The sequence below is a fragment of the Balaenoptera physalus genome, assembly GCF_965194825.1.
Source record: "Balaenoptera physalus genome assembly, chromosome: 1".
Classification (NCBI taxonomy): Eukaryota; Metazoa; Chordata; class Mammalia; order Artiodactyla; family Balaenopteridae; genus Balaenoptera; species Balaenoptera physalus.
Window position 1 is genome coordinate 52,552,846 of NC_138882.1, and position 26,964 is coordinate 52,579,809.

Consider the following 26,964-nt stretch of genomic DNA (forward strand, 5'->3'; position numbering starts at 1 on the left):
TTCTGTGGCTCATGCAAACCAAGTGTTTGTTCCTGGGTTGCGTGGGAAGCCAGCTGCTTCCTTCTCTCTGTTCCTTTTACCCAGCCTGGGTTTCCTCACACAACTTGGGTGAAACTGGTGTCCTGGGGAGCAAGGCTGTCCCCTCTCCCCTCATCACCGGCCCTCCATGTCCAGTGTAAGGCTCCTCATTCATTCATGTACGCCAGATCTCCATGGCCCAGACAGAGTCTAAGGTAGGAGTGGGACTCCAAAGAGAAGAATAATAGCAAACCCTCCTCATACAAACCATCGCACCTCCTCCTCACTGAGAGCTTTTGCTGTACTTATTATGGGGTGAGTGCTTTGTGACTATGGCGCAGTCCCAGCTCTCAAGGGGCTCGCGGACTAGTGGGAGAAAAGAGAAATGCACGTGGAATTTCAACCCAGAGTGCCAGGAGCAGCCCTGGGGGAGGTGAGGGTGCGAGGATGCCGTGCCTCGCTCCACGCTCACTGTACTTCCCCAGTAGTTCTCTCTGCTCCCTGAGGGAAGCCTAGCAGGGCCCTTACGTCAAGAGACCGAGGACACCTGGGTGAATGGCTGGGGGAGAGGGTCCTGGCAGGGGTGGTGTTTTCCGGGATGGGACTGTCAGGTTCTCTTCCATCCCCAGAGAGTGGCCCTGAGAGGCCCTGGCACACACGGGTTCTGCCACTGGGAAGAAGTCATTTGAGGCCATCACTGCACAAGAGAATATTGTGCAGGACATTATTGTTGAGGCATGAAGAATTTTTTCCTCTTTCCCTTTGCCCTTCCAATCAGAAGGGCTGTTTGCCCTTCCCTTCAGGAAGAGTGTGAAGGGGTGGAGGGCAGAAAAAAAGAGGCTTCCAGGGCTTCCCTGGTGGCGCAGTGGTTGAGAATCTGCCTGCCAATGCAGGGGACACGGGTTCGAGCCCTGGTCTGGGAAGATCCCACATGCCGTGGAGCGACTAGGCCCGTGAGCCACAATTGCTGAGCCTGCGCGTCTGGAGCCTGTGCTCCCCAACAAGAGAGGCCGCGATAGTGAGAGGCCCGCGCACCGCGATGAAGAGTGGACCCCACTTGCCACAACTAGAGGAAGCCCTCGCACAGAAACGAAGACCCAACACAACCATAAATTAATTAATTAATTAAAAAAAAAAAGAATAAAGAGACTTTATAAAAAAAAAAAAAAAAAAAAAAAAAAAAAAAAAAAAAAAAAAAAGAGGCTTCCAGCCTTTGGTTTCCAACAGCTTAGCTCTTAGGGGAATGGAGAGAGTTATGGGCATAAACAGGATGTTGGGAGAGAGGAAGGAAGAGTGAGAGAGAGAGGTGTTCTTGGTCCCCCAGAGAAAGTGCCTTGACCTCCGGTCTGTACTTACTTGGGGAGCCAGAGCCTAGCCTCGGGTGGGTGGCTTCTGGCCTCACTGAAGTAGGACTAGTTGGGGGCCCATCACCTCTCCACCTCATGCTTTGCAGTGATCTGAGCTTGAATTGTTGCCCTGCTACTTCCTACCCTGGAGTTTTGAGCAAGTCATTTCCTTCTTGGAGGCACAGCTTTCTCACCTGTAAAATGGGGGTCGTGCTGGCCTCTCCCCGGCACTGTGGTTGCTGAGAGGGTGGGCAGGGAGGAGAGCGCAACAAGCCTGGCCCACACCTGCCAGCTCCTGTCCCTCCTCGGTCCTCCCTCTTCTCTCCGTCCCCTCGGCCCCTTGTCCCTCTGGGCCTTGAGGGCCCAGGAGTCTCAGCTCTCCTGCCGTCTGTCTGCCGCCCTCCTCCCTGCCCTCCCACGGTAACTGGCCCGGCTGGGCCCTCCCCTCCCCCGTCTGCTCACTAATTGCCAGGTGCAGCCTCTTCTAGAGGAGGGGAGCCTTTCCACCGGCTGTCTTGTCCTGTGTAGCAGCCATGCCGCCCTCAGGGCTGCGACTGTCCCTCTGCACAGCAGGTAAGGCCACCGCCTGGGCAGGAGGGCACCAGGCTCCACGCACGTCCAGGGCACAGACCTGCGGGAAGGGTGCCTCTCCCCGAGATGCCCAGACTTTGGGGTTGAAGGGGAGACAAAGTGGGAAGCAGTGACTGTTTCTGCATGTCAGCCTGGCTCCCCGCCCCTGCCCTGCCTCCTCTCACCCCTTCCCCGCCCCCCGCCTGCCCGCACCCCCCACCAGGGGTCAGAACCTGGAATTGGTTGTTTTATGTAGAATTTCATTCATTCATTTCTTCACTGACGCATCTAACAAACACATTAAGTGCTAATGGGTGCCAGTCAGGAATGGTGCCCCGCTTTACGGAGCCCACATCCATCCTAGTGGGGGTCAGAGACGTTCGGCAAGAAGACAGTAAACAAGATCATCACAGAATGTGACAAGAGCAATGAAGGAGATGATCAGGGTGACAAGGGACAGTCACAGGGAGAGGCATGTCGGGGATTCTTTAGGTCAAGTGGGCGGGAAGCTTTCTCTGAGGAGGGGAGATTTGGGCTGAGCCTAAGGGCTAAACGAAGGAACCTCAAAGAATAAAGCTAGAGAAAGGTCCCGAGGCACAAGGCACGGGGTCGAGCCTTGTGGATGAGTAGGGTGTATGCATGAGCAAGTGCGGGAGCCTGAGGAGGCTTTGCCTATGACAGCAGGGCCAGGACACCCAGGGCCTGGGGACGGTGGTAAGGAGCCCGCCCTGTGACCCGCGGCAGTGACAGGGGCAGCATCTCAGAAAGGTCCTTCTGCACGCAGAGTGGGGAGGGGACTGTGATAGTGGAGGACGGAAGCAGAGAGAGCCTTTGGGGCTGGTGCTGTCAGTCCCAGGGAGGGGATGGTGACTTGGGCCAGGGTGGCAGTGGGCACGGAAAGAAGTGGAAAGTTCGAGAAGGTCCAAGATGCACACTTGCTGTAGAACCGATGGGATTTGCCAAGACAGAGACACAGAGGCACCAACAGTGACTCCTGGGTGGGGCTTGAGGTACTGGGGTGAGGGGTGCCATGTGATGAGCTGGGACGACCAGGACAGGCCGAATGGCAGGGATGAACCCATGTGCATGTGAGAAACGGACAGACGGACACGTACGCTGAGCTCCAGGGTGGAGGCTGTGTCTGGGAATTGTCATCTCAAGGTGTTTAAAGCCAGGAGATCAGCTGGGGCAGCAGGATTTTTCAAACTGTGGGTTGGGACCCATGACATCCTAAAGTCAATTTAGTGGACCACAGCCAGTGATTGTTAAAAAAATAAACAGAATAGGATAAACAAATATCAAAGTGAATCACACGTCACAAGAAAGTAATTTCTTTCTATTCCTTTTCTCCTGCCCAGGGATCCTCCAACTTCTGTCAGCGACAGGCAGCATCTTCTTGGCCTCTGGTGGGTGTGAGAAGCATCATTCTTTTTGGCAGGCACCTCATCAGGCCTTTCCCGTGTCCTCCCCCATTGTGCACGTCCTTGCCCCTCTGTATGCCCGGTTTTTCAGTCTCATTTTGCTCTCCTAGGGCTCTGGCTTGAGGCTGGCTCCTTAAGGACTAGGACGCCCCCTCTCCCACCCCAAGACCCTGAGCAGAGCAGTCCTTAACCAGCCCTCATTTGCTGGCACCTCCACAAGGGGATGGATTAAGGAAGGAAGGAAGTGAACATTGAGTTCTTGGGGTTCGGGTCGGTCCCCGGGAGAAGTTTGTGCTCATTCACTCATTCATTCATTTTCAATACACCCAGCCCCTCTGATGTGCTGGGCACTGGGAATATAATGATGAATAAGGCTGGTTCTTTGCTCCCAAGCTGCCTGGAGCTGGTGGTGGAGACAGACAAGCCAAAAGGCCCTTTTCCCCAGGGACTTTAAACAAATTCTAATGCTAGTCCCAGCAAGAGATTCAGATCCTTGCTGTTGGGCATCCTGGGCATTGGTGTATTGGAAAAGTTCCCCAGGTGATTCTAATGTGCAGCCCCAGTTATGAGCCTGTGACACCTACATCAGGGCAAAACCATGCTCTGTCTAAGGGCCTTGCCCTGGGAGCCCCACCCATGGTCCCTGGGCCCTGGTTCTACCCCTTCCCACTGGGTGGCCTTGGCTAAGTCACTTAACTCTCAGTGACTTGGTTTTTTAATTTGTAAAACAGTCATGGTGATGTTTATCCTAGGGAGTTAGCTGTTGGAAAGGATTCAGTGAGCTAATCGCACCTGGTGAGTGCTCAGTAAACACTTTCTACTGTTGCTAAGCATTAACAAAGGTACATTGTTGCTCATAGGAAGGGAGCCTGCCCAGGATGGGGCAGAGGGAAGGGGGAGATGAGAAACGGGAGAATGGGGGATCGAGGGAGCAGGTGAGGATGGCCAGTCTTTCAGGCCAAGAGAGCAGCTTGTGCAGAGGCCCGGAAGCAGAGCTGTGGTGCTGTGCAAGTGGAGGGCGGGAGGGGAGGGGTGGAATGGGTTAGGAGAGGCTGGGGAGGCTGCCTGTGGTGTGGCCGAACACCCTGGATTTGGGAGTAGGGTACGGGCAGCCACACGATGACAATCTCTCCCGCCCCAGCCCTGCAGCTGACCAGTGACAGCAAGACCTTCTGGAGGGTGGAAGAGGAGCTGAGCTGGCCTGAGGCCCTGGAGTACTGCCGGCAGCGCCACACAGACCTGGCCGAGCTGCAGAGCACGGGGCGACTGGACCAACCTCAAGACCCTCTCTTCCCTTACCAGCAGCCCCGCGTCCTGGATCGGCCTCTTCTTCGACGTGCGCCTCGGGGGCCTGAGATGGTCCAGCGGCTCCACCTTCAGCGTGCCAGGGTGGAGCTCGCCGCCGTTCTTCGAGGAGGGTCTCTGTGCCACTCTGTATTCAATAGCCATTTTCCCCAGCCTGGGGGCCGCCTCGTGCACTGCTCAGAAGCCCTTCATCTGCTACTACGGTGTGTTCAGAGTCATATTCTGGGCCTGGTCTTCCTCCTAGGGTTTTGCTTCTCAAGAGTAAATGAGAGAGAGAGAGAGTGAGCGAGCGTGGGTCTGGCTCAAGCCTTTCAGAGGGTAACTATCAGCTTAACGCTTTTTTGCTACATTCTTCTCTGCCACCTTAGTTTCTATCTCTTCTGTCCCTCATTCCAAAGGCTCCATCAGAGAAACGGGTGTAAATCAGGGTAGTCAAAAAGTAAAATCTGAAATGTTCCACTATGTCCCCTCCTTCTGCCAATTAAGGATCTGGGGAAAGAGGAAAAGGAAAGGGAGGAAAATGGGAAAGTCAGGTTGGGGATCCATTTGCGTCTGTGCAGAAACCAGAGCAGAGTCCAAGGTCTCTCTCCTCATTAAGCGCAGGGTGGCTTTGTCTCGCAGGGCTGGGGGAATGTGGCACAGCCACTCTCTGGGAGAACCCCTGCTTTGGGGAGGAAGGTGGGTGCCCCTCTGCAGAAAAACCATTTACTCAGTGCACGTGGTGCCGGCTGTTGGGGAACGGCCCGCCATCCTTGCCCCCTGGCTGGCTCCTCTCTGCCCAGGCAGCCCATGCCACTGACCCTTGTCTTACAGGTGCTGAGATCACACGGGGGATGGTTATAGACAGCACGTTCCTGATAAACAGTGCCAATTTCTGCTTTTCTCTCAGTCAGCCAAGGCACACCCCAACTCCTCAAATAGGGGTATGGGGGACCAACCCGACGTGTCCCCAGTTCTCTGCACACCATGCCCGTCATGGGGCCTTGAAATGTAGCCCAGGGTAGCCTAGGTTTGATCTTGCAATTCTCAAGCCAGAAAAGAGATTTTTCCAGGAGTGGTGAGTGTGCCGGGGTGGGAGTGGGAGTCCGCTTGAAGGAAGGGCTGTGTGTGCGGGGCTCTCTCTCACTCCCCCTGGAGTCTTTGGACTCCACCCAGATGCATCCTAACTGCACCCACTTCTCTCCAGCTCTGCAGGTCCACACACCGGCACAGCTCTCCGTGGCGTCTGCACGGCCCCCTCCCGTCTGTTCTGTACAGAGTGAACTCTTAAAAATGTAAATCAGACCACTTTGCTTAAACACATTCAGTAGGTTCCCTTAGCACTTAGAATCACTTCCTTTTTGTAGCCAACCCAGCCCTGCTTGAGACCCTTGGCCTCATCTCCTATTTCTCTCCCTGGCCACACTGGCTGCTTTCCACTCCTCAAACACATGTGGCCCCTTCCCACCTTAGCTCTGCCCAGGGTATTCCTTCCTACCTCTTTGCAAGGCTGGCTCCTTCTCATATTCTCCTCAAGAACAAAGATCTTGCTTGTCTTACACCTGTTGTTTTTCCAGGGCCTACCATAGTGTCTGTCACACAACGGGTGCTCAATGTATATATCTATTTATGGAATACACGTAGATAGGAACAAAGGAGCCTCTCTACCCTGGAGCTACGTTTCTCCTGGCTTCAACTTGGCAGTTCCCGGTGCCCGCAGAGCACGCTGGGCAGCCGCACTCCCGCCCCATAACATGTGGCCCGTTTCACAGATCCTGCCCTGGAGCCCCACACCCTCCTGGAACCGGCTCTCAGCCTGACCACCTCTCCAAAGCCAGGTGCACACCCAGGGCTCCAGGGCTCCGCCTTCCCTTGCACTTGTCCACCTGGGCCAGCTGGCTTCCCCCACCCCTGCCTGGCCCAGGGATCCCCTGGCTTTGCGGCCCCCAGGCTGACACCCAAGCAGAGGCTCAATGCTTTTGTTATTCAGCTGGCCCCGGGTGGGGGGGGGGAGGAGTGGGGCGGGGGGTTGGGGGAAGGTCTCCAACCAGTCCAGGCTGCATCCCAGTCTTCTGGTGCCCCTACCCTTAGCGGCTTGCGGGTGGAGGGCAAGGGCAGCACCTCTCCACAGTCCAGGCCCATCCACCTGCTGAGGGGGATATTACCGCCCTGATATTTTACAAAGCGTTTCTTGGTGTCCGGTTAGAGACATTTCAAAGGAAATTCACTCCTCAGCCTGCTTTGTAAAGTCGGTTTTCTGCTTGTTGTGGAACATGGCGCTGCGGAGTGAAGATAGCACAGGCTTCCGAGGAGGGCGGACCTGCATTTGAATCTCGTCTTGCCACTTCATAAGGCATGAGTTTGGGCAAGTCATCACCTCCCCGAGTCTCCCTTTTCTCCTCCGTAAATGAGGTTAATAACATCTGCGTCTCAGGATTATAGTGAGGATTTTAAAAGATGACGTGTGTGACACGCAAAGCTCAGGGCTGGCAAGGACTAGGTGCTTAAAAAAGGGTAGCTTTAAAAGACCAGTTTAGACAGGGAACATGAGGGAAATAGGCAAATCTCGACGGGGCTTCGGTGAGCAGGCATGTGTCAGAGAGTTTGGGAGGCCCTATTTGACTCTGAGGATGTGATTCCCAATTTTGCAAACAGAGGTGTTTCCTTTAACAGGTCTCTGGAATCAATCCTTCAGGTGGTGCCAAAGCACCTCCTTTCCAAACTTCCCTTGTTTAGAATCACAGATGCTTGTGTGCTGCAGATGAGACAGGCCTGGCCAGGGGCAGGGCAGGCGGGGGCTGGAGGTAGAGGCTGTGAGAGGCTGAGTCTTGGTCTGAGCACCACCAGAAGTCAGGGCCACTGACCAGCAGGTGCGCCCCTCGCCAGGCTCACCTCTTGTCCCTGGCTCTCCTGATGGTGTGAGCCTGAGACTATCACACACTCCCTCTATCCTGCCTCAGCCAGGAGCCTCCTGAGAGCCCGTGCGGCAGGCACAGACCCTGGAAACCACAAATGAGGCTGAATCCAGACCAGGATCGTCCCATCTCCCTCATCACCTCCCCGCAAAGTTTAACCCTACCATTTAATTGAGTGTTTAATATTTGCACACGCTGTGGTAAATCATTTGTATACGTGGTTTCATTTAATCCTTTAAACGAAATACATTTAGGTACTATTACTATCCCTGTTGTACAGATGGAGAAATTGAGGCTTAGACTTGACTTGTAAGGCCATACAGCCAAGAGGAGAGTTCTTAACCCCTGCCTTTCCTAATGAATGGTCTTTCCCCCAGCTGCTGCTATGATAGCTCATTCATTCTCCCAGTCTGGTATTTAGTTTGCCTATAAACTTGTGGGTTTGATCAAACCTAACACCTGAGGATGGGGAACAAGGGCAGGGCCCAAACCAGGGCTCTGTCCTGGGGGCGATGAGCGCTGAGCAGGCAGAGATCCCGGACCTCAAGCCTGTGGTCTCTACATTCTTTGCCCGCAGCTGAGGTTCAGATCAGCAATCTGAACTTCAAGCGATTTGACCAAGAAAGGAAGTGGCTGGCAGCTGTGCGGTACTGCCGCAGACACCACACAGACCTGGCTGACCCGCAGACAGTGACTGAGGAGACAGACAAGGAGGCCTTGAAATCCATCACGAGTAAGACTGAGGCCTGGGTTGGCCTCTACTTCAGTGCGGCCTCTGGGTCTCTGAGACGGTCCAGCGACGCGGGTGCCAGCGTCCCGACCTGGCTGCAGGTGCCTGAGTTTGGGGCAGGACTGTGTGCGGGTCTCTGCAGCTACTGGAGCTTCTCCCCCAGAATTTCTGCAGTGGCCTGCTCTTCCCTGAAACCCTTCATCTGCTTCGATGGTGCGTGACAGTCGTCCCCGCTGCCCCTTGACCCACCAAGGCTAGGCTGGGATGGGAAATGGGTTTTCTTGGCAGCCGGAGGTGGTGAGGATACACCTACGGAAGTATTTCTAGATTCCGAGGGGAGCGGAGTTCTGGAACAGGTTTTAATTTAATTCTGGGGCATCTTTAAAGAATGGAACGCACCCCATCTAGCCTCAGGGCATCAGCAATTAGCAACAGCAATTACTTATTGCGCAATAAAGAGGTGAAAAGTGTGGCCTGTGGAATCAGACTTTATCACTTGCTAGAAATAAGGTGAGCGGCATCTCTGAGCCTCATTTCCCTCATCTGGAAAAAACAAAATGGTATTGATGATGCACCTCATAAGATGGCTTTGAAGAATGAATGAGAATAAATATAAGGGACCTAGTAGAGACCCTGGCACAGAGGTAAGCACCCAAAAGATACTAGCTACTGACACTGTTGTTGTCACCACAGTCACATGGGAACCAGAGGCCCACCTGGTTATTCTGGATCTTGTGTGTGAAATGTCTCCTCAGCAACAGACTTCATCCTGCCTTGTCATTTCCATCTCTCTTCTCTTTCCTCCCTTCCTTCTTTCTTTCCTTCTTGTTTGTATCAGCCTTATTGAGATATAATTCATGTACCTTTAAAATTCGCTCTTTTGAGGTGGCCAGTATAGTGAGATTTAGTACATACCCAGGTGGTCCAATCAACACTACTAATTTTAAGACATTTGTATCACCCCCCCAATAAGAAACTCCTTACCCTTTAGCAGTGACCCCCCCCCCCATTCTCTCACACCCTCATCCCTGACAACCACTAATCTACTTTCTGTCTCTGTGGATTTGCCTATTCTTGGCTGTTTCTTTTTGTATTCTGGATTTGATGAGAATCATGATCCTTATCTGTAAAATAGGAACAATGGTTCCTCCCTTGTTGTGAGAAATAAAGATTGTGAACATACCTGTCCTGTGACAGGTGCCCTCCTGAGTTTGGCTCCTGTGACGGGAGGCTGGTCATCAGTGTCTGGTGGGACCTCTCACAGGCGTGTCGCGCGTGGCAGACCTGCGGGTGCTGTGTCCCCCCTCATCAGCCCTGCCCTCACACTCACCGGTGGTGTTTTCTTGCAGACCCCACCATTGGACACCGGGAGTCAGCAGCCCTCCCTCAGCTCTCCTACACACCCTCCTCAGAAGTGACCATGGGGACAACGCCCAGGCCAAGTACCCTCCCCTGTTTTCTGCTCTCTGTGGGTGCTTTGAGCCTGTTCTTGGCTGGATTCTGGGGTCTCCAGGGCCTGGGAAGTGGAGAGGGTGGCCTGGATGCAGCAGCACAGGGTGGGTCCCATGGGATCCTCCCCAAAGGGCCAGGGAGGGGCCAGGAAAGAGGTGAACCAACAGGGTGGCGACCATGGGCCACTTATGGAGAGGGATTTCCCTGGGCCCCCCACTCTGCTGGGCCAGTTTGGAGGAGGAGGACTAGGTCATCATCAATCTCCTTCCTTGAACTGGACCACTGGACTTGCAGCTCTCAGGCCAGGGGACCCAAGAGAGGTTGTGCAGTCTCTCAGGTGAGGCGATGAGGGCCTGGCCTGGGAGAGAGACGGGAAGGCCCCCTCACTGCCCAGCTGAGCAGTGCTTCTGACGAAAGATCATCAGAGAGGCCTCTGAGGTTCAGCATCCAGAGAGGGAAGCGCAATAGAGGGCCAGACAAATCCCTTTCAATTTGGGGCTTTTCTGGGAGGAGAGAAGATGAGAGATGAGTTGTGGGGACATGGCTGGGAATGACAGTGAGTGTTGCTTCAGCATCTTTAAATTCCTGAAACATCTTCACAGCTATTGCCTCATTTTGCTTCTCATGAGGTCTGAAGCAAACTAGGATAATTGAGGGTAAAAATCACTGTTCTCCTGGCATCTTTACAGATTCCTACATCTGACAACGGTATTATTGCCTTTTTGAGGACACAGAGAAGTTAGGGGGCTTGCTCATAGTCGCACAGAGCTTTATTAATTCCAGGGACACAAGGAAAAGGCAGGGCCTGTTCCAAAGGAGCTGACAGCCAGCTGGGAAGAGGGCTCCTGACAGGCAGTGTTGCCTGTGTAGTCATAGGCATGGTGGGGACACAGAGAAGGGGATTGTCCCCGCTCCTGTAATTAAACGAGGATTTCCTGGAGGAGGTGATTTTGAAGTTAACTTGCAGAGGGAGTGGAGTGGGTAGGGGGTGCGTACCGCTGAGCGGGGAGGCCCCGGTCCTGCAGGGGTGGGGGCCCTGTGAGCTGCTAAGGAACGCGGCCCTCCCCCTGGAGGCAACAGATGAGGTTGAGAAGCGGGGGAAGAGCCTGTCTTCTGCTTCCCATCGAGGTCTCACCTGGCCCAGGCCGCACCTGGCGGGGTCAGGAGGCCTTCCGTGCTTAGCCCTGTCTGCGATGGGTGTGCAGGGCCATGCGCGGAAGAACCGCCCGGCCGCTGCAGGGTCCTGGAGCCCCGCGCACCGCGGTCCCCGCCCCGCACCACCTCCCCTCACAACACCATCCCCCCACCTCCCCCCTCCATCTCCCCCACCTCCCCCCTCCACCTCCCCCACCTCCCCCACCTCCCCCACCTCCCCCCACGCCTTGGCCGCTCGGCGCAGCGGGCCGCACAGAAGCCTTCTCTCTGGCGTAGGGACCAGCACCGGCCTCGCGCAGGGTCCGGCTGCGGCGGCGCGGCTCGCGCAGCTAGTCAGCCCGGAGCCCGCCGAGCTCGGGCCCCGCCCCCGCGCCCCTCGCGCTTCCGCCTCCGCCGGCCCTGCGGCGCCACAGACCCAAGGGACGGTGGCGCCCAGCCCTCCGACCCACCTCGAAGATCCCTGGGTACGGCCCGGTCCCCGACGGTGGGCCCTCGACCCCGCCGGTCACCGCCCAGAACACGTCCTTCGGCCCCGTGCCCCCGACCTCCGCGCCGACCCGCGCCTCGAGCCCCGCGCTCCTGGGGAGCCCCTCTGTCCCCCAGGAAGTGACCGAGACCCCTCTGGCCTCCGCCTCGAGCCCTGCTCCTGGCCCCGCGCCCCCGGAGGACCCCGTGACCCAGGGCGGGCCCGGGACGCCGCGGGAGGACGCAGCGGGCCCCTCGCCCGGCTCCACCCGCGGGGCCTCGGCTCACCCGTGGGTAGCGGCGCCCCCCGGGTCTACCACGTCCAGCCGGTCCCGCAGCGCCGAGCTTCTGGGGACGGGAGAAAGCACCTCGGAGCCTTTCGGCTCAGGGAGCTCGGCTGGGCCCCAGAGAACAACGGCGCGCCGGGAGGGGGTAGCTCCGAGCCAGGCCGCACGCCCGGAGACCGCTGGCAGCCGGCCAGAGCCTGAGACAGGTGCCCGCCCACTCGCGTCGCTGGGGGTTGGGGACACCGCCCTGGCGCCTGGATCTTCCTTTGGGGAGACCAAGCCCTAGTTTCCATGCCCCGGCCACAAGTCAGGGAGGTTGAGGGGGTGAGGGTATGTGCTGGGCCACATCTCTCGGCCCTGGGTGCATTCCAGATCACTCCATGGGGGAATCCTAGAGCCAGTTCACCCCCCTCATCCTCCCCCTAGATAATAATTTAGGGTGGGGCGATCTAGGGCAGAAAAACCTATCTTTGGCTAGAGGAGTCTTTCAGTCAAGGGTTGGAATGCTGGGTCTTCTACTTACTGTTTAGTCTTAGGCAAACATCCTAACCTCTCCGAACTTCATTTTTCTCATTTTTAAAGTGAACAAAAACACCAGATGTCAAGAGGTATCTTTCAGTGCCTGGCATCAATGAATGGTAGTTACTACTATTCTAGTCTCAATTCAGTAGTGAAATGTTTAGTGATTCAGTCTCCCATCTGTCCTTACCTTATTCAATAGACAAGGTTGGCCTCAGCCTCATTTTATTAATTATAAGTGATTATGAATGATCACAATTATGAATTATTAAGATTGTGAAATCTCACAGGGCAGGGGCTGTTTTATGTTTTATGCCTCTTTATATCTTTCCCAGGCCTAGAATAGTGTTTTGCACACTGGTAGATGATTTAATTCAACAATCATTTCCTGAGTACCTGTTTTGAACAAGGCAGTGGATACCAAGATGAGCAGGACCCATTTCCTGTTTTTAAAAGAGCTTACTCTAATAGGGGCTAATAGAGACAACCAGGACAGTTTAATTAGTGCTGCCGCAGAAGGGTGAACCAAGAGCCTTGGCAAGAAAACGACTCATTTATTCTGCCTGCAAAGGTGGTGGTAATTGGACAAAAGGTAATGGAGGATTTCATCAGGCAGCAAAGGCTAGAAAGTTCTTCCTGGCAGAGGGAACAGCATGGGCAAAGATAGGTAGATGTGGAAATGTGTGGTTTGGGAAAGACAAGCAGTCTGATGTGACTGGAGTGTCGGTCACATATTTGGGAAGGAAGCGGCAAGTGATGAGGGGAAAGAGGTAGACTGAGGCCAAATTCTGAAGGACTGGATCCTGCAGTCAGCACAGCCATCAGAGGTTTTTAGCAAGTGAGCAAAATGGTCAGCTCTGTAGTCAATAGAAGCAAGGTGGTTTTAATGACACGGGGCAATGCCTGTATCAGGATGCTAAAGGAAAACAGATGATTCAACATTATACATATAACACAGTCACAATAATGTTGAAAGGAAACATCAACCTATACTTGGGAAAAAAAGATTGGAAAGAAACGTGTGAAAATGTTAACAATGGTTAAATTCAGGCAACAAGAATATGAGTGTTTCCCCCCTTCTGTGCTTCTGGATTTTACAAACTTATTCATTTCACTGAAGAAATGTACAATGCTTTGGGTGGAGTAAGAAGAGGGCACTTTGGAGAGGAGACACAGGAAGTGTATGTGTGGGGAAAGACTTGCACAGTCCAGGAGAGTGGAACCGAGGCCAGATCTGGAGCAGTGGAGCAAGGAGGGACTTGAGGGGAACTGATTTTACATCGTTTGCAAGTGACATTAATTGAAGAAATATAAATACAAACACATTTTTAAAAATGCTCAGCTTTGTTCACTGAATCATAGCAATGCAAATTAAAAGCAAGATGCAATAAAAAGTTCTTTGTTTTAACTTAGCAGTTTGGCAAAGATCTGGGGTGATAATGCTGATAAGAATGTGAGAAAATCAGCACTGTCAGACACTGGGTAGCACAGTAAACTGGTGCTACCATTGCAATGCCTGTTAGTTCCGAAATGTGCATACTCTTTCATACAGAAATTCTACCCTTGGAGATTTATTAAGGAAATAATAGTACAAGGTGCACACATACACATATATACGTGTCCTCCACACACAGGTTGTTTGTTGCAGCATTGTTTATTACAGTGAAAAACTGGAGGCAATCTAATGTCCATTGAAAGCAGATTGATTAAGTTATGGTACATTCAGTGAAATACTATGCAGCCTTTAAAGAGAATAAGGTAGATCTTTACGCATTCAAATTAAAAATTCAAGTGTGTGAAGGATATTCTATAGCAAACTATTAATAGTGGTTGTCCCTGGGTCAGGGGAGGGGATACTTTTGCTTAAATATTTTACAGTAATATACCACAAGAACAATATGGTTCAAATATTCCATATTTGAAAAAAAAAAAGACATCTGCAAGGCACTGACAGGACTTTGGTGACTGAACGTGACAGCAAGTGAGAGGGAGTAAGGGAGCAGCTGGAGAACCTCAGTAGACGGGCACCATAAAGGGGGTGGGGAGGCTGCTGGGGGAGACTGAGCTTGGTTTTGGAATACGTACTTTGAGTTTGAGGTGCTACCCCTTGATGGAGAGGCTGGGGGTTCCTGGGTGCCATGGTGGGGGCCCTGTGTAGCTGGCAGACTACATAAGGGCACTGGGCCTCTTGGGGTAGGAACTACTGAAAATAAACACTCGGTCCTGAGGAGGTATCTTATAATATTGCTAAGCCCCACAAATCCCGGTATCATAGACACTTTATGAGAGATGATGATGTAGCTACTGGGTACATGAGCCTACGGAGGTGAGTGAAGGATTGGCAGGGACTGAGCGTCCCACCCCGGCTGGTTTCTGCAGGACGGTGGCTGCCCGTGCTTGTCTTCTAGCTCAGGGGCGGTCACCAATCTCAGACCACCTTGCTCCTGGCTGTATTTGCAATAACTCGTTTATTTTCCCCTCTTGTAGCTGTGACCAGTGAAAGGAGTGGCACCGATATGACAGATGCAGCTACTGCCACTCAGGCCCAACATTTGAGCTCATCTAATCACCCAGATGCTAAAGAAAACGCTCCAACACCAAAACCAGGTAACTGCTTCTGGTTACCAAGTTCCCACTCTTAACGACCAGGCATTTATATCTGGACAGCCACCCCTTAGCGTAGGGCGCTCAAGACCTTTTTGTGAAAGACAGCCTGAAATGGGAAGGGAACAATGATGAGGATCCTAGAGTTGGTTAGCTCCCTGGCGATTGTGAAAGCTCGGGGGGCATGTTTCCTTACTTCAGAATCTCCTCTTTCTCATATGCAAAAGGGACGTAGTAAAAACGACCCTGCCTACATCACAGGGTTGTTTCAAGTACCCAATGAGATAATTATGCAAAGGTACTTTATAAACTATAAAATGCTGTACAGATACAGAGTAGTCCTATTATGAGGCTGTAGTTACTGTGATTACAGCGTTCATGGCCGAAGGCTGAGCCTATTTATAGGCTCAGAGAACTTGAGAGTTCTCCAGGGGAGAAGTGAATATTTCCAGCATGGTGTGGGATATTTACTCAACAGATTTATTAAAAGGAAGAAGCAAGAATTCCCTGGCAGTCCAGGGATCGATCCCTGGTTGGGGACCTAAGATTCTGCAAGCTGCGTGGCATGCCAAAAAAAAAAGAAAAGAAAAAAAAAGGAAGAAGGAAAATACTGAGGAGACAGAAAAGAAAATAATTGCCTGAGGATGGCCAGGATATGGGAGGAGAGCAGTGGTTACTCCACTCATGAGGCTCTTTCCTGTCAGCTACTAGCTGGTTGTGGCTGAGCATGTTTCTGTCCAGCAGTCTCTTTCTTCTTTCTTTTTGAAATCCTAAATCACCATGTAGCATCTATGGTGTCCAGGGGGCACTCCTGACTGCCAAGAACTTGAAGTTTTCAAATGGCTACGAGATAATTTCCCCTGAGCCAGGTAGTACTTTCTTTTTCAGGGCAACTCTTTGGAATCCTGAAAGCAGATTTTCTCATCCCAGTTCTGATGAACCCAGAAGACATGAAAGACCAATTTTTGAGTGAGGTGAGACTTCTCTGTCCTCTAATTTTGATCAGTCAGGTGACTTGACAATGCAAAGCAATCCTGTCGAAGCCAATACGGGAAGAGAAAAAGCTTTGGAAAGTTAGCTCATCTGTCCCCATTGTCACCATCCTGGCTCATGGTGACAGGTTGGTTCATGTGCTCAGATCTTTTCTTACTCTCTCCATTTTTCCTGAGCTCTTAAAAAAAGTCAATACAGTATAGTCAGAAGGACCTAAATTTGGGTCTTGGCTTTGAGCTTATTAGTTGTGTGACCTTGAGCAACTAACTTAATCTTTCTGAGCCTCAGTTTCCTCATGAATTAGGAACAACAGTACCTAACTCATATGGCTGGTATTATGACGAAATATTCCATAAAAAGTGCTTAGCAAATTGTCTGGCACATAGGCAGTGCTCAATAAATCTTAGCTATTATTATTATCAAATTATTATTCTGAATATACATTTGTTCCAGGCTTTTTTTTTTCCTCTTGTTTTTTTAAAGTATTGTGAGATGAGAGATTGTGAAGAGGAAGAATTATTCCTAAATAATTGTGACAAAAGCCTCAAGCTGATTTTTGAATATGACCTAAAGGCACATTTTTCAGTGATATCAGATAATAATCATAAAATGTCAGAGCTAGAGAGTTCCTCATAGGCCATCTAGCCAAAACCATAATTTTACAGACAAGGAAACTGATTGGCATTAGTCTGGTAGCTTACTGCAATTTACTCATAGACCAAAGAAATAGCACCCAGGCAATTCATTCTAAAATCTCACAAACTGAAGTCTCTAGGAAGAACAGTTGTGTGTGTGTGTGTGTGTGTGTGTGTGTGCGTGCCCGTGTGCATGCATGCACAAATGCCTGCCAGGTAGCAGGGAGGGAACTGGAGAGCTTTCGGTGCATTTTGCTGTTGAAGAACAGGTGCAAATGATGCAATTTGGCATCTGATAAATTTTTTAGTAAAAGTTCAAGAAATAAGACTGCAGTGCTGAGTATTAAGTCTACAAAAGTCAAGAACCGTTTTTTTTTTTTTTTTTTTTTTTTTTTTTTTTTTTTTTGGCAGGGGAGGGTTACCAAACCAGAAACCATCTACCTTTTATTTTAAATTAAAACCAATAATGGGAAAATTGGGGTCAAGATGGGGAATTCCAGCTTCTGGTCACTTTTGTTGGAATATAGCTATCTCATATTAATGGAGAGAATTTCTACCTCACAGATATAAAGGATGGAATTGGTGGGGACAAGGTAGAGTATATTATCAGCTTTAGTAGCATTTACTGATAAAATTTGAAATAGGAGGCAAACAAAACACCTATAGCCAACTTATCCGAGTTCCGTGGATGGGAACAGAGAAAACATTGTAACAGACACTCACGCAGTGCTCAAGAGAGAGATATGGAGTAGTGGCTGTTAACCCTATCTGAACTTAGAATCCCGTGGGGAAGGTTAAAAAAAAAATCCTGGCCCAGTCCTTAGAGAGATTCTATTTAATTGTTCAATGGTGGATCTAAAGGGGCATCTCTACTCTTATTTTTTCAAGATCCCAAGTGATTCTGATGAACAGTCACGACTGAGAATCCCTGATTGTCATTCGTTTTAGTCTCCTTTGTCATTAAACTTTTTTTGTGTGCTGGGGGTGATGGTGGTGACCTAACAAACTTGATTTCTGTACTTTCCTATTGGTGAAGGTGCTAACGACAAAAGGCAGGTAGCTGCAGGGAGGCTAAGAAAAATAAAGGGTATGGCTGGACATAAAGGGTAGATGGGTGGACAGTTAAGGGCTCAGATGACTAGGAGGTCACAAGATAGCATCAACAACAGTTTCTCTCTTTTTGATGTTTCAGATCCAAGCAGTCTTAAAGCTTACATTAGGTCATGAGCAATTCAGATTGAAATGGGTTGGCTTTGAAGTAAACAAAAAATAGCACACGTCTACTGTGACCTGGAGTCTCCTCACACAATTTTCTCTGGATTTTGAGTGAATTTTAGTTTTTTAATTCATAGTAAAACAGGAGTAGAAGTCACTAGATATGTGAAGAGGCTAACTGGTGGTATTTCAGACCTATACTTAGCCTTGTAAGAAAACTACTTATGAGACCTGCATCCTGGGGTTTTAAAGAATGAAGGTAAGCAGAAGATGGGGGTATTTGGAAATAACCTCGAGAATTACAAGCAAACAAGAACAAAAAACCCCAACTAGACAACAAAAATCCTGAAACAAACCACATTAATCTGTTGGGGAATTAAGAGAGGATAGTACTGGTTCGGAGAGCTGAGTGGGGCCATACTTTCAATAAAGTGGAGGACATTTTCTTCACCAGTCACAAGCTAGTAAAGAGATTTCCAACTCTCCAGAATGAGGAGCTCTCTGAGGGTGTTATTACAATACGATATGTGTTAATGCTAGCTCTTTGTCCTACAGCTAAATATTTTTTACCTGTAAATTGGGAAATTCTAAGACGCATTGTTCTTAATGTTAAAATATACCTTCAGAATAATGTTCCTGCGTACATTTTATTTCTGGTTTTTCTCCAAGTGTCCTAATCACCCAGATAACATGCTAGAAGTCAAACAGTAATATGTCAAATACAGTAGCAACTTTAGTCTGAAATGTTTAAAGTTAAAGTTTATTTGTATTCTTTGTAGGAATATCAATAAAAGACCTCAAACGTATCTATATCTGTACATGTACAAGAACCGTCAAAAATTATTCACAGAACAAAAATAAATCTTCTTTTAGAACAAACCCAGGTAATGAAATGCAGATATGGATCTCACATATGGAACAATCTAAGTGCCACTAGCACAAAAATATGGCTTTAAAAATAAAATAAAATCTTGGGTTTTGTTTTTCTAATGTGTATTTCTCTTTCTTGAAATAAAAAATAAATTATTTAGAGCTATCATTGTAAAATAGTCATGTGTATTAACACACTCTTATTAAGGCCCTGGAGATGAAAAACAAAATCAAATTTAGAAGTTCCTCACAGGTGTGATTGATTCAGATTAATGGGCTGCTGTCTGCTTTGAGTTAATTTTAGTGTTAACTAGGAAATGTCTAAGCACCAGTCAAAATTTAACCTGTACTATTTATTTCAAATCTTCTGCAGGATAGTGGTCAATTAGTATTTAACCTTTTGGTGAACTGGGAATTGAAATTTTTCCCTTGGGAGTTCAGAAGTGACATAAATATGACAGTTATTCTTAAATGTTTGTAGCCCCACACAGATGATCGAGGCCCCTAAAACACAGATTCTGTGGAAATCTTTCTACAACAGATATATCTGGTTTTAAATCCCAAACTAAAACATTTCCTAGGGAAAAACAAGGGCACTGAAAAATAAGAACTGAATAGGAAATTAAAATGCATGCTGAAATCTGGACACAAACGACCACCTGGCTTTCCTTGGGTGGCTCATCGCCAAGCCTTGCTGGGTTGGTTCCTCAAACACCTGAGGATTAACTGATCAGGAACCAAAGCTATTTCTTTCTGTATCCTACTGTCACATCAGTGATATTCAACTTTCTTTCTGTGACTCCCCAAGGTATCAATAATGATATCTAGGGTTCTTGAGACAATGTCAAGCCAAATTTCAAGTCATTTTAACTTATATATACATATAACACATATGGTACATTTTAAAGAGGAAAGAACCACTGTCGTAAAATCTAACAAAGGAGAGCATAAAATCTAAAAAATCTCAAGGAAGTTTGGGAATCACTGCTCTGTAAGATGGATTAACATTCAGAAAAAGGAAGCCCTAGGAATTGTGTGTTTTGTGTGGGTACCCACATGTTGTCTACAGAAACGGCCTTTCTATATATCTATGTATTTCGAGATTGGGCAAAGGATATAAATCCTCCTGTTTCCTTGAACCGTTGGGCTATGGAGAAGGCTGCTATGCATTAGTCCCCTTTTGGATCATGTATCTTCCTCAGGTTCTTTCACTCCTCATAAGATATTTATTCTGTCTCATGCAAATTTCATCACATTTGTCCTTCCTAAACTCAAGAGCATTCATAACTGGGTCATGACAGTATGCTTCTAGAACTAATAACACTCACTCAAACACAAAAAGAGATTCTATTTAAAAATTCAACACCCCAACATATCTTGCTTTTAAAAAAACTAGCAAAATAGGTCCTTTCCATTGACATATTGATAAAAACAAAGTATCCCAAATTCTTGGCCCTCAGGTAAGGGGTGGGAAGGCAACTATTTACTGTTGAAGCGAGCAGGAGACTTCACTATCAGACTTGAAAAAGGGAAGGGGAATGGAGAAGAAAGCCCTTTTGGTTTTCCATAATCTGTAGAAGGTGACCCTCCCAAAGGTGAAGACACAGGGAAGGTACGGTGTGGGCTCCAGAGCTGCTGAGTCAGGCCCAGTGACAAGGCTAGTCTGGTGTCAACTCTAGTCAGGGTCACATGGGCCTTAGGTAAATCCCAAGGAGGGTTCCTTCCCCAAGTTCAGTCCCACAACCAGCCTTCTCAGAAAGACCAAACTGGACGTAACTGGAACTAAACCTAGATGGAAGGCAGAACAAATTGTAATCAAACTCACTTGATGGCAACTGTCTTGCTCTGGGGCTTCCAAAAAAGAACTGCTCTCAACCCAGTGTACTTCTGAGGACAGAGTGAGAAACGAGGGTCGGTAGAGCTACAGATCCATAAATAGACTAAGATCTAAAAAGCTTTACTTTTAAAGTCAAGTTAATTCTCAAGGGCATACAGCAGTCGTAGACAGGAAATCCTACTTTTTCTTTCACTGTGCAACACCATTACAGGGAAAGGTAAAGGTAGAAGCAGACTAGAGAAAGCTAATTCTGACCAACTCAACGCCAAGTGAAAAGGCAACGTTACAGCAGCATGATTACCTCATTTTACCACATTTCCCTTACAACAGACTGCCCTGGACCCCAACAGTATCTTGGTGATAGTGCCTGGATCATAGTAAGTGCTCAAGTGTTTGTCATTGTTACCTAGTTATAATCTCCCCTCCTTCATGGCTTGTATTGCAGAGACTCAGGTAATGTGATGACTTGAAGGAAATGTTACTCCTTTTTGCTGCTTCGGCTCAGAAAGCTTATTGCTCCAGTGAAAATAAAAGGAAAATATAAAGCTCTTTTCCTAAATCCTACCAACATTGTCCTTGTTAATGGCCAAATCTGGTTGTCATCTGGACAAGCATTTTGCAAGCACTTCACCGGAATTCCAAATTCCATTCAGCCTTGGTCTATGCTGCACCCCACCATGTGGTGATGTGTTGGGTGTTAGAAGGAGTGCAAGACATGCTATCATAATCCACCCACTTCTCTTCAACCATACACCTCCTCCCAGCAAGAGAGGTATGCACTTATCTGGGCTGAAGAAAAGCCAATTAAGCAATACCTCCATAAAAATTATCAGCTGTTGCTGACTTTTTCCATACTTAAAAAAAAAATCTTTCAGAATAAGTTCTATAGACTGCAGCATTCTCTAAAGAAATACTCAGAAAAATATTCGGACAGGAATAGGTTCAAAGGATAATCTAAACTTTAACATCTGGCAACTACACTGAACTCCTAGCTTACCTCTAATTTTATTATTTGTTTACTCTTTTCTCTTCATTCAAGATAACCTGATAATAGAGGGCTGCATAAGCTATCCAAACATTTTGGGCATCTAATCTTCCAAAGTAGGCAGCCCTCTAAGAAGCTCCCATAATGCCGACAAGATGTACTGCATCCATCAAAAACATATTTGATTTTGTGTCCCCCAACCCTCCAATATAGTTTATCAGTCCTCTGTCATCCGTAACCACCACCTGAGAGCTTCCAAACCTCAATGTAAGACATCACCCATGTTACATACTTAAGGCCACTGAAACTGACCATTCTTTTACCAGGTTTTCTGAAGACTTTTATAAAGAATGGCTAGAGCTGAAAATAGCCACAAACAAGAACAGACCTATGTTTACATACCCTCTCCCCAAACACGAAGCACTGCTTCAGAATTGGTAATGTTTCTTTCCTATTAAAATAAGTCATTTGGCCACAGTGTGCCCTCAGCTTGGAGGGAAGAGAGAAGAATTTGTAAAATAATGATCACGGGTCAAGAAAATACACAAATGCCAATACATGTGGGCATGAAGTCTGCAGATCAGATAAGCACACTGGGCAGCTCCTGATTTAGATCTCTGACTGGCAGAGACAGGAGTGTTACGAAGGGGAAATGTTTGAAAAGGTTGTGGGCTGGGGACCATGGTGAGGTTGCCGAGATGCAAGGCCCAACACAAAGACCCACCTGAGGGCAGTGCTTAAGAGGTCAGAATGCAAGCCTGGGGGTGCGGTGGAAATGGAGGCTTGGTGTCTCTGTCGGGGCTTCACCCAAAAGGGGACACAATAAATATTCTCTCGTCTCCTTATAAGTATTCTGTTATGTGGAAACACTCACTCCAGGTCTATGGCTTCCTCAGGTGGTTTTTTTTCCCCCTCCTTTCTCCTTTTCCTTCTTAAAAAAAAATTCCTTAAAGTTTATAATTTCAAATAAACATCATTAACTTACTTGAGAAATGTTTTTGCTTTCTCAATATAAACAATTGCTTAGATCTTGCTTAAAGAGATTCTAACCCCTTTAAACATTATATCCAACAGCATAGAAGGCAGGAACTTTTCCTATTTGTGCAGTTATATGTACATATGTGTGAGTATATGTGTATATATACTTGTAAATATAATGTCTGTTTAACTTGTAACATTCCATACTTCTGATAATCAAGGTTGCATTCAAGATGACATTTCACACCTCTGGAAAAAAGGAAGTAACTTAGCTTCCATGACTGTTTCTGTCCTACAATAAATCTGTCCTACAATAAAGCCAACGATGACAGCTAGTGAAACTGGGTTATTATTGCCAAATCTACAAAGAGCATGGGAATAACAGCTGGAATGTGCTGTCCTCCCACTTTTAGTATTTTATTTTTCATTAAGAGTAATCATGACTTTTAAGAGAGCAATGCTTCAGATTTGGATTTCTTTTCTAAATTTTACTGAGGGGATTAGAGGAAGAAGCAATTTAAAAGTTAAAGATTGAGATAAAATTACCCTGCCCAGAGATCTGCTAGTACACCGGGTAAAATCTTTATCCCAAACCAAAATTATAACTTACAAATAGAAAAAAATTTTTTGATAGGAAATATTCAGAGATTCCTGCCACGGTATGGTATGGTTAGCCCTTTTCTGTATGGAAGAAAGGGTGTTTATTTCGGATGGCTTATGGACAGCATATTTGAATAACCTCTCCAGGGGAGAGTAAACCCTGTTGGTGTTGACTGCTCCCACCATGGGGGAGGAAAGGGCAAGTGGGTGTGAAGATGCAGATGGTTTATAGAGACACAAATATTTATAGTTTTGTAAACTCTAAAGAGGAAAAAGAACACCCTTTATTACAACTGGGGTAAAAAAAAAAGCCCCCTATCTAAAATGGAAAATTCCCGTCTGCTACAGACAGAAGGAAATAAACATCAACAGGAGTTGAACAGAAATCACTCCTGAAGTCCAGCTTTGATACAACAGCTCTTATCTGTGTCCTCTGGAACAGTGTATCCCCAAATCAGATAGCTGTCCATCCAGAACCAGTCTTGGTTGATCAATGGGATAAACTGTTGTGTTTGGATCTCGGTATTTGCATGTTTTCCTAAAGGACAAGGGAACCGGAGTGGGGTTTTTAAACTGGCAGAGGAATCCCTGAAAAATTCATTCTGACAATGTCCTACTGCGGTCTGTGTGCTCTATCAGACAGACACGTGGTCTCTACCAGCTGAGCCGCCAGGCTCATCTCTCATTCACATGTAGCTCCTACTTTGCCTCCTCTAACAACTGCAGTGCTTTCAACAAGAGGACAACAATAATAAAAATAGCAATAATTAAAAAGGTAATCTACATTATTAACTTCCTTTGGGTATATTACAGTGGTATTTTCTGTACATGGCCCAGAACTAAGTTCCCTATGTACACAGGGATGGGGGGCGTGGGGTGGGGGTGGGGGGCGGGGTGGGGGGGGGGGAGCGTCGACCTTGGAAGTCTTAGCCTTATGCCCTGAAAGACAAGGTTCCTTTCTTCATTGGAGAGTTGCTCGCCACCCTGCTGTTCTGAAGTAGCAACATTCTGTAAACCTGGTGTGGCTGGGGAGAGGGCTGGGGATAGGAGAGCGGGGGCATTTCCTTCTGTCTCCTCCCACAGTCTGTCTATTCACAAAGCCCGTCAGCAGCTGCTGTTTTTGAATTCACCATTCTCCGTGATGGAAAGCTTGGTGGGGTTGGTGGGGGAGATGCCATTGCGGACCTGCATGCTGTACCGCTCCTTCACTTGGGTCAGCGCACTCATCAGTCTGGTGTTGGCCGAATCCAGCGACACGATCCGTTTTTCCTACAACACACCAATCATGGCTTTATTCTGGCTCCACGCAGGCAACTACACCGTAATATTCTACTGAATGACTGTTCTAATGCTTTCTATCAAACAGCAGTACACATGATGCTTCCCAGACAAATGGAACGTCTCTGCCTCTTTCTGCACCCTAGTCAGGCCAGCTTCCCCTGAGCCCAATGGGTCTGTGTTTATTTTCTCTCTTTTTTCCTTTCAGCATAGCAAGATTTGTTATTAATCATCCCTTGAGACCCTAGGACATCATGTAAAAATGACACCATGTGTTACCTCGGACTATGAAACAGAGGTGTCAAGCTGCCTTGCTGTATTAAGTACTTTGGGTCAAAACTAAAACATGGGGATTAGGTGGCAAAGAAAGAAGCACCAGAGGTTTCATTTCACAGAGGAGAAGTGCATGTGATCTATGGGTTCTTAGACCCCGAAGGGGTCACATCAGTCACATTTGGAAAGAATTCACATGGTGCTCAAAACTGAAACAATACATGGTGGCAGTTTATAGTCACCAACAAAGTGAGGATGCAGCGGCAAGAGGGGGAGAAGCAGCCAAAAGCTCAGACCAAGGAGTTACTTGAATATGGGAAGAGAGATGTGGCCAAAGGGGGATGCCAGAAACATAACACATGAAAACGAACAGAGAACACAAGCTCCTAGACTCATTCCAGCTCAGAGGTACTCCAGGAAAGCTACCCAATAAGGAGACTGCTTTCATTTTACTTTTGAATCTTGGGGGGGGGGGGGGGAAAGGCTTAGAACCAATATTTTGGAACCAAAGACTGTTGAATACACAAAAAAAAACCAAGAGAAAAAAGAGGGAAAAAATGGCAATCTAGAGAAAAGTAGGCTCATCTAAATTAAACAAAAATAAAAATCATCCCATCAAAATATCAGTCTCACAAAGACTAGGAGAGAAATCCTAATCTTAGCTTCAGCAGCTAGGTAAATCATCCTAGAACCTTTCCTACATGAAGTTGCCATTTTTTAGAAAACAAGTTAACGCTGAGAAGGACAGTCTTTACCTACATCTATGATATCAAAAAAAAAGGGAAAAAAAGCATGTGAGGAACAATCCCCAAAGCCAAAAAGAGCTTTCCTACCTAGGGAGTGTTTTACTCGGGGAAAAGCGTGGTAAGGATAGTCATGGTCAGGTTCAGAGAGGACATACAAGGGCTGAGGGTTAGATGCTATTCCTTGCTGTTACAGCATAGCTCCACAGGGCCGTGAGCAGCACTGCTGTGCCGAAACGAGCTGCCCAAGGATGCAGAGTGAAGACCACTGCCCTGGGGGGAAATTTAGGTAAAAGCATATGCAACAACAGCATCAAGTAAGGCTTCCCTTTAATCTCCTGCTTTGGGGGTGGGGCGGGGATCTGTATGGCAGCAGGGCTGGTGGTCACAGTTTCAAAAGTATGAAAAAAAACTAGCTCACACTTGTTATTACTAACATTTTTTTTTTTTCCTTTCCCTGATGGAGAACTCAGGTGGTAAGATACAAAAAAATCAGCATTATTAACTAGCCCCTAATCTAGCCTAAGATGCTTTTTACTTTGGGAAGGTAACTTGTTTTAAGGATAAGCAAAACTCAAAGAAAGAAAGAACTACAAGGCTTTTAAAAAAATAATAATTAAAAAAATTACAGCCAGTGGAATTTACTGGGATAACAAGTAGATCTTTTAAAAGTCAGTAAGTAAGGGTTGGCCAGTGGTTACCAGGAGAAAAGGGGTGGGAGCCAGATATGATGTTTCCCCCTATGGTTAGAAATGATCTCTAAGCAGAAAACCTGGTAATATCTAAAAATGATTAAAAAAGAAAAGATATTTTAGTATTAGGATAAATTATCATGCCTCATTTCTAAGGAGTGCAGGATTCTTTAGAGTTGATCCAAAGAAATTAGGCATTCATGAAAAATTATTTGATTCTTAAAGGGTCAAAAAAGGCTAAGAATGATTGTATTTATTTATTTCCTGCAAAAGTAACAGCTGAAGTCAAGCAGCCCTTCTACTAAACAGTTGAAAGTTTCCAAGTGGAGAAACTCCCTTCTGTAACTCCCCCCACTGCCAACCTTTCAAAGTAAAACAAAAAATAAAAGAAAAAAAAATCAAACAGGGACTTTTGAAAGTCAAGTTCAGTTGGCAAAAGATGGCCTTGACTTCTCCATTCTGCCTGGATTGAATGGCAAAGCAATCTAGTTCCTGCCTGACAGGAAGGATTTCAAGTGTGGGGAGTGCAGGAGCTGGAATGTGTAGGAGGCCAGTGTACCGGGCCAGGGCTGGGAACTGCTCAGCTAGAGAATGGACGGGTTACTTGCCTGTTTGCATAATCTCATCTCCATTTATGACCTGTAATTTAACACAGCGGAGATATCACTTGCAACAGTAACTAGGCAGCTGCTTGCTTCTCCTAGGAGGAAGTTCTCCATCTGAGTCACATGGAGAGATCCTGGGGGGTGAAAGGTGGCACAGCCCCTGGTCTGACGTTTAAGAAATGGTCCCTTAGTACCATCACCAGGATCTCCATGGTGCTGCTACAAGGCCCAGGACAGGGTCACCAGGGGAGTACTCATCCTCTCCCGGTTCCAGTAGAAAGTGGCTGACCCCGGTGGGGCCTTTGGAGCATAAACTGACTCGAGGAGATGGAGAGGCTGAGTTCAGGGACCAGCCTTGTCTGTAGGGGCACAGGGCTGCTGAGAGAGAAGATGGAAACCAGTTCGCTGGGTACCTGACCTGTCCTGTTTTGGGAAATGTTGGGCCCATCGCTAGTATAAGGAAAACAATTCATTTCAGAAATATTTTTTAACTG

General features: G+C 47.8%; 2 protein-coding genes across 6 annotated transcripts in view; one reads left to right on the forward strand and one right to left on the reverse strand.

Annotated features, from left to right (window-relative positions):
* Window positions 1–1,897: 1,897 nt before the first annotated feature.
* CLEC20A (C-type lectin domain containing 20A) lies at window positions 1,898–18,209 on the forward strand (the record flags this gene model as incomplete). The annotated part of the gene is given in 11 exon segments (XM_082442769.1): window positions 1,898–1,937; window positions 4,497–4,624; window positions 4,626–4,902; window positions 5,282–5,338; window positions 6,412–6,477; window positions 8,072–8,497; window positions 9,634–9,726; window positions 11,229–11,849; window positions 14,650–14,769; window positions 15,655–15,740; window positions 17,587–18,209. Coding segments are annotated over 11 exon segments (1,995 nt in total). The 3' UTR covers window positions 17,668–18,209.
* Window positions 18,210–18,353: 144 nt separating this feature from the next.
* RASAL2 (RAS protein activator like 2) overlaps window positions 18,354–26,964 on the reverse strand; it is a 403,677-nt gene continuing 395,066 nt past the window's right edge. For 4 of the 5 annotated variants that reach the window (XM_082465087.1, XM_082465088.1, XM_082465091.1 and 1 more), the window contains one exon: window positions 18,354–24,148. In XM_082465087.1, the coding sequence (XP_082321213.1) occupies window positions 23,984–24,148 (165 nt within the window). In that variant the 3' untranslated portion in view covers window positions 18,354–23,983. The other variant, XM_082465089.1, reaches the window with a different exon arrangement.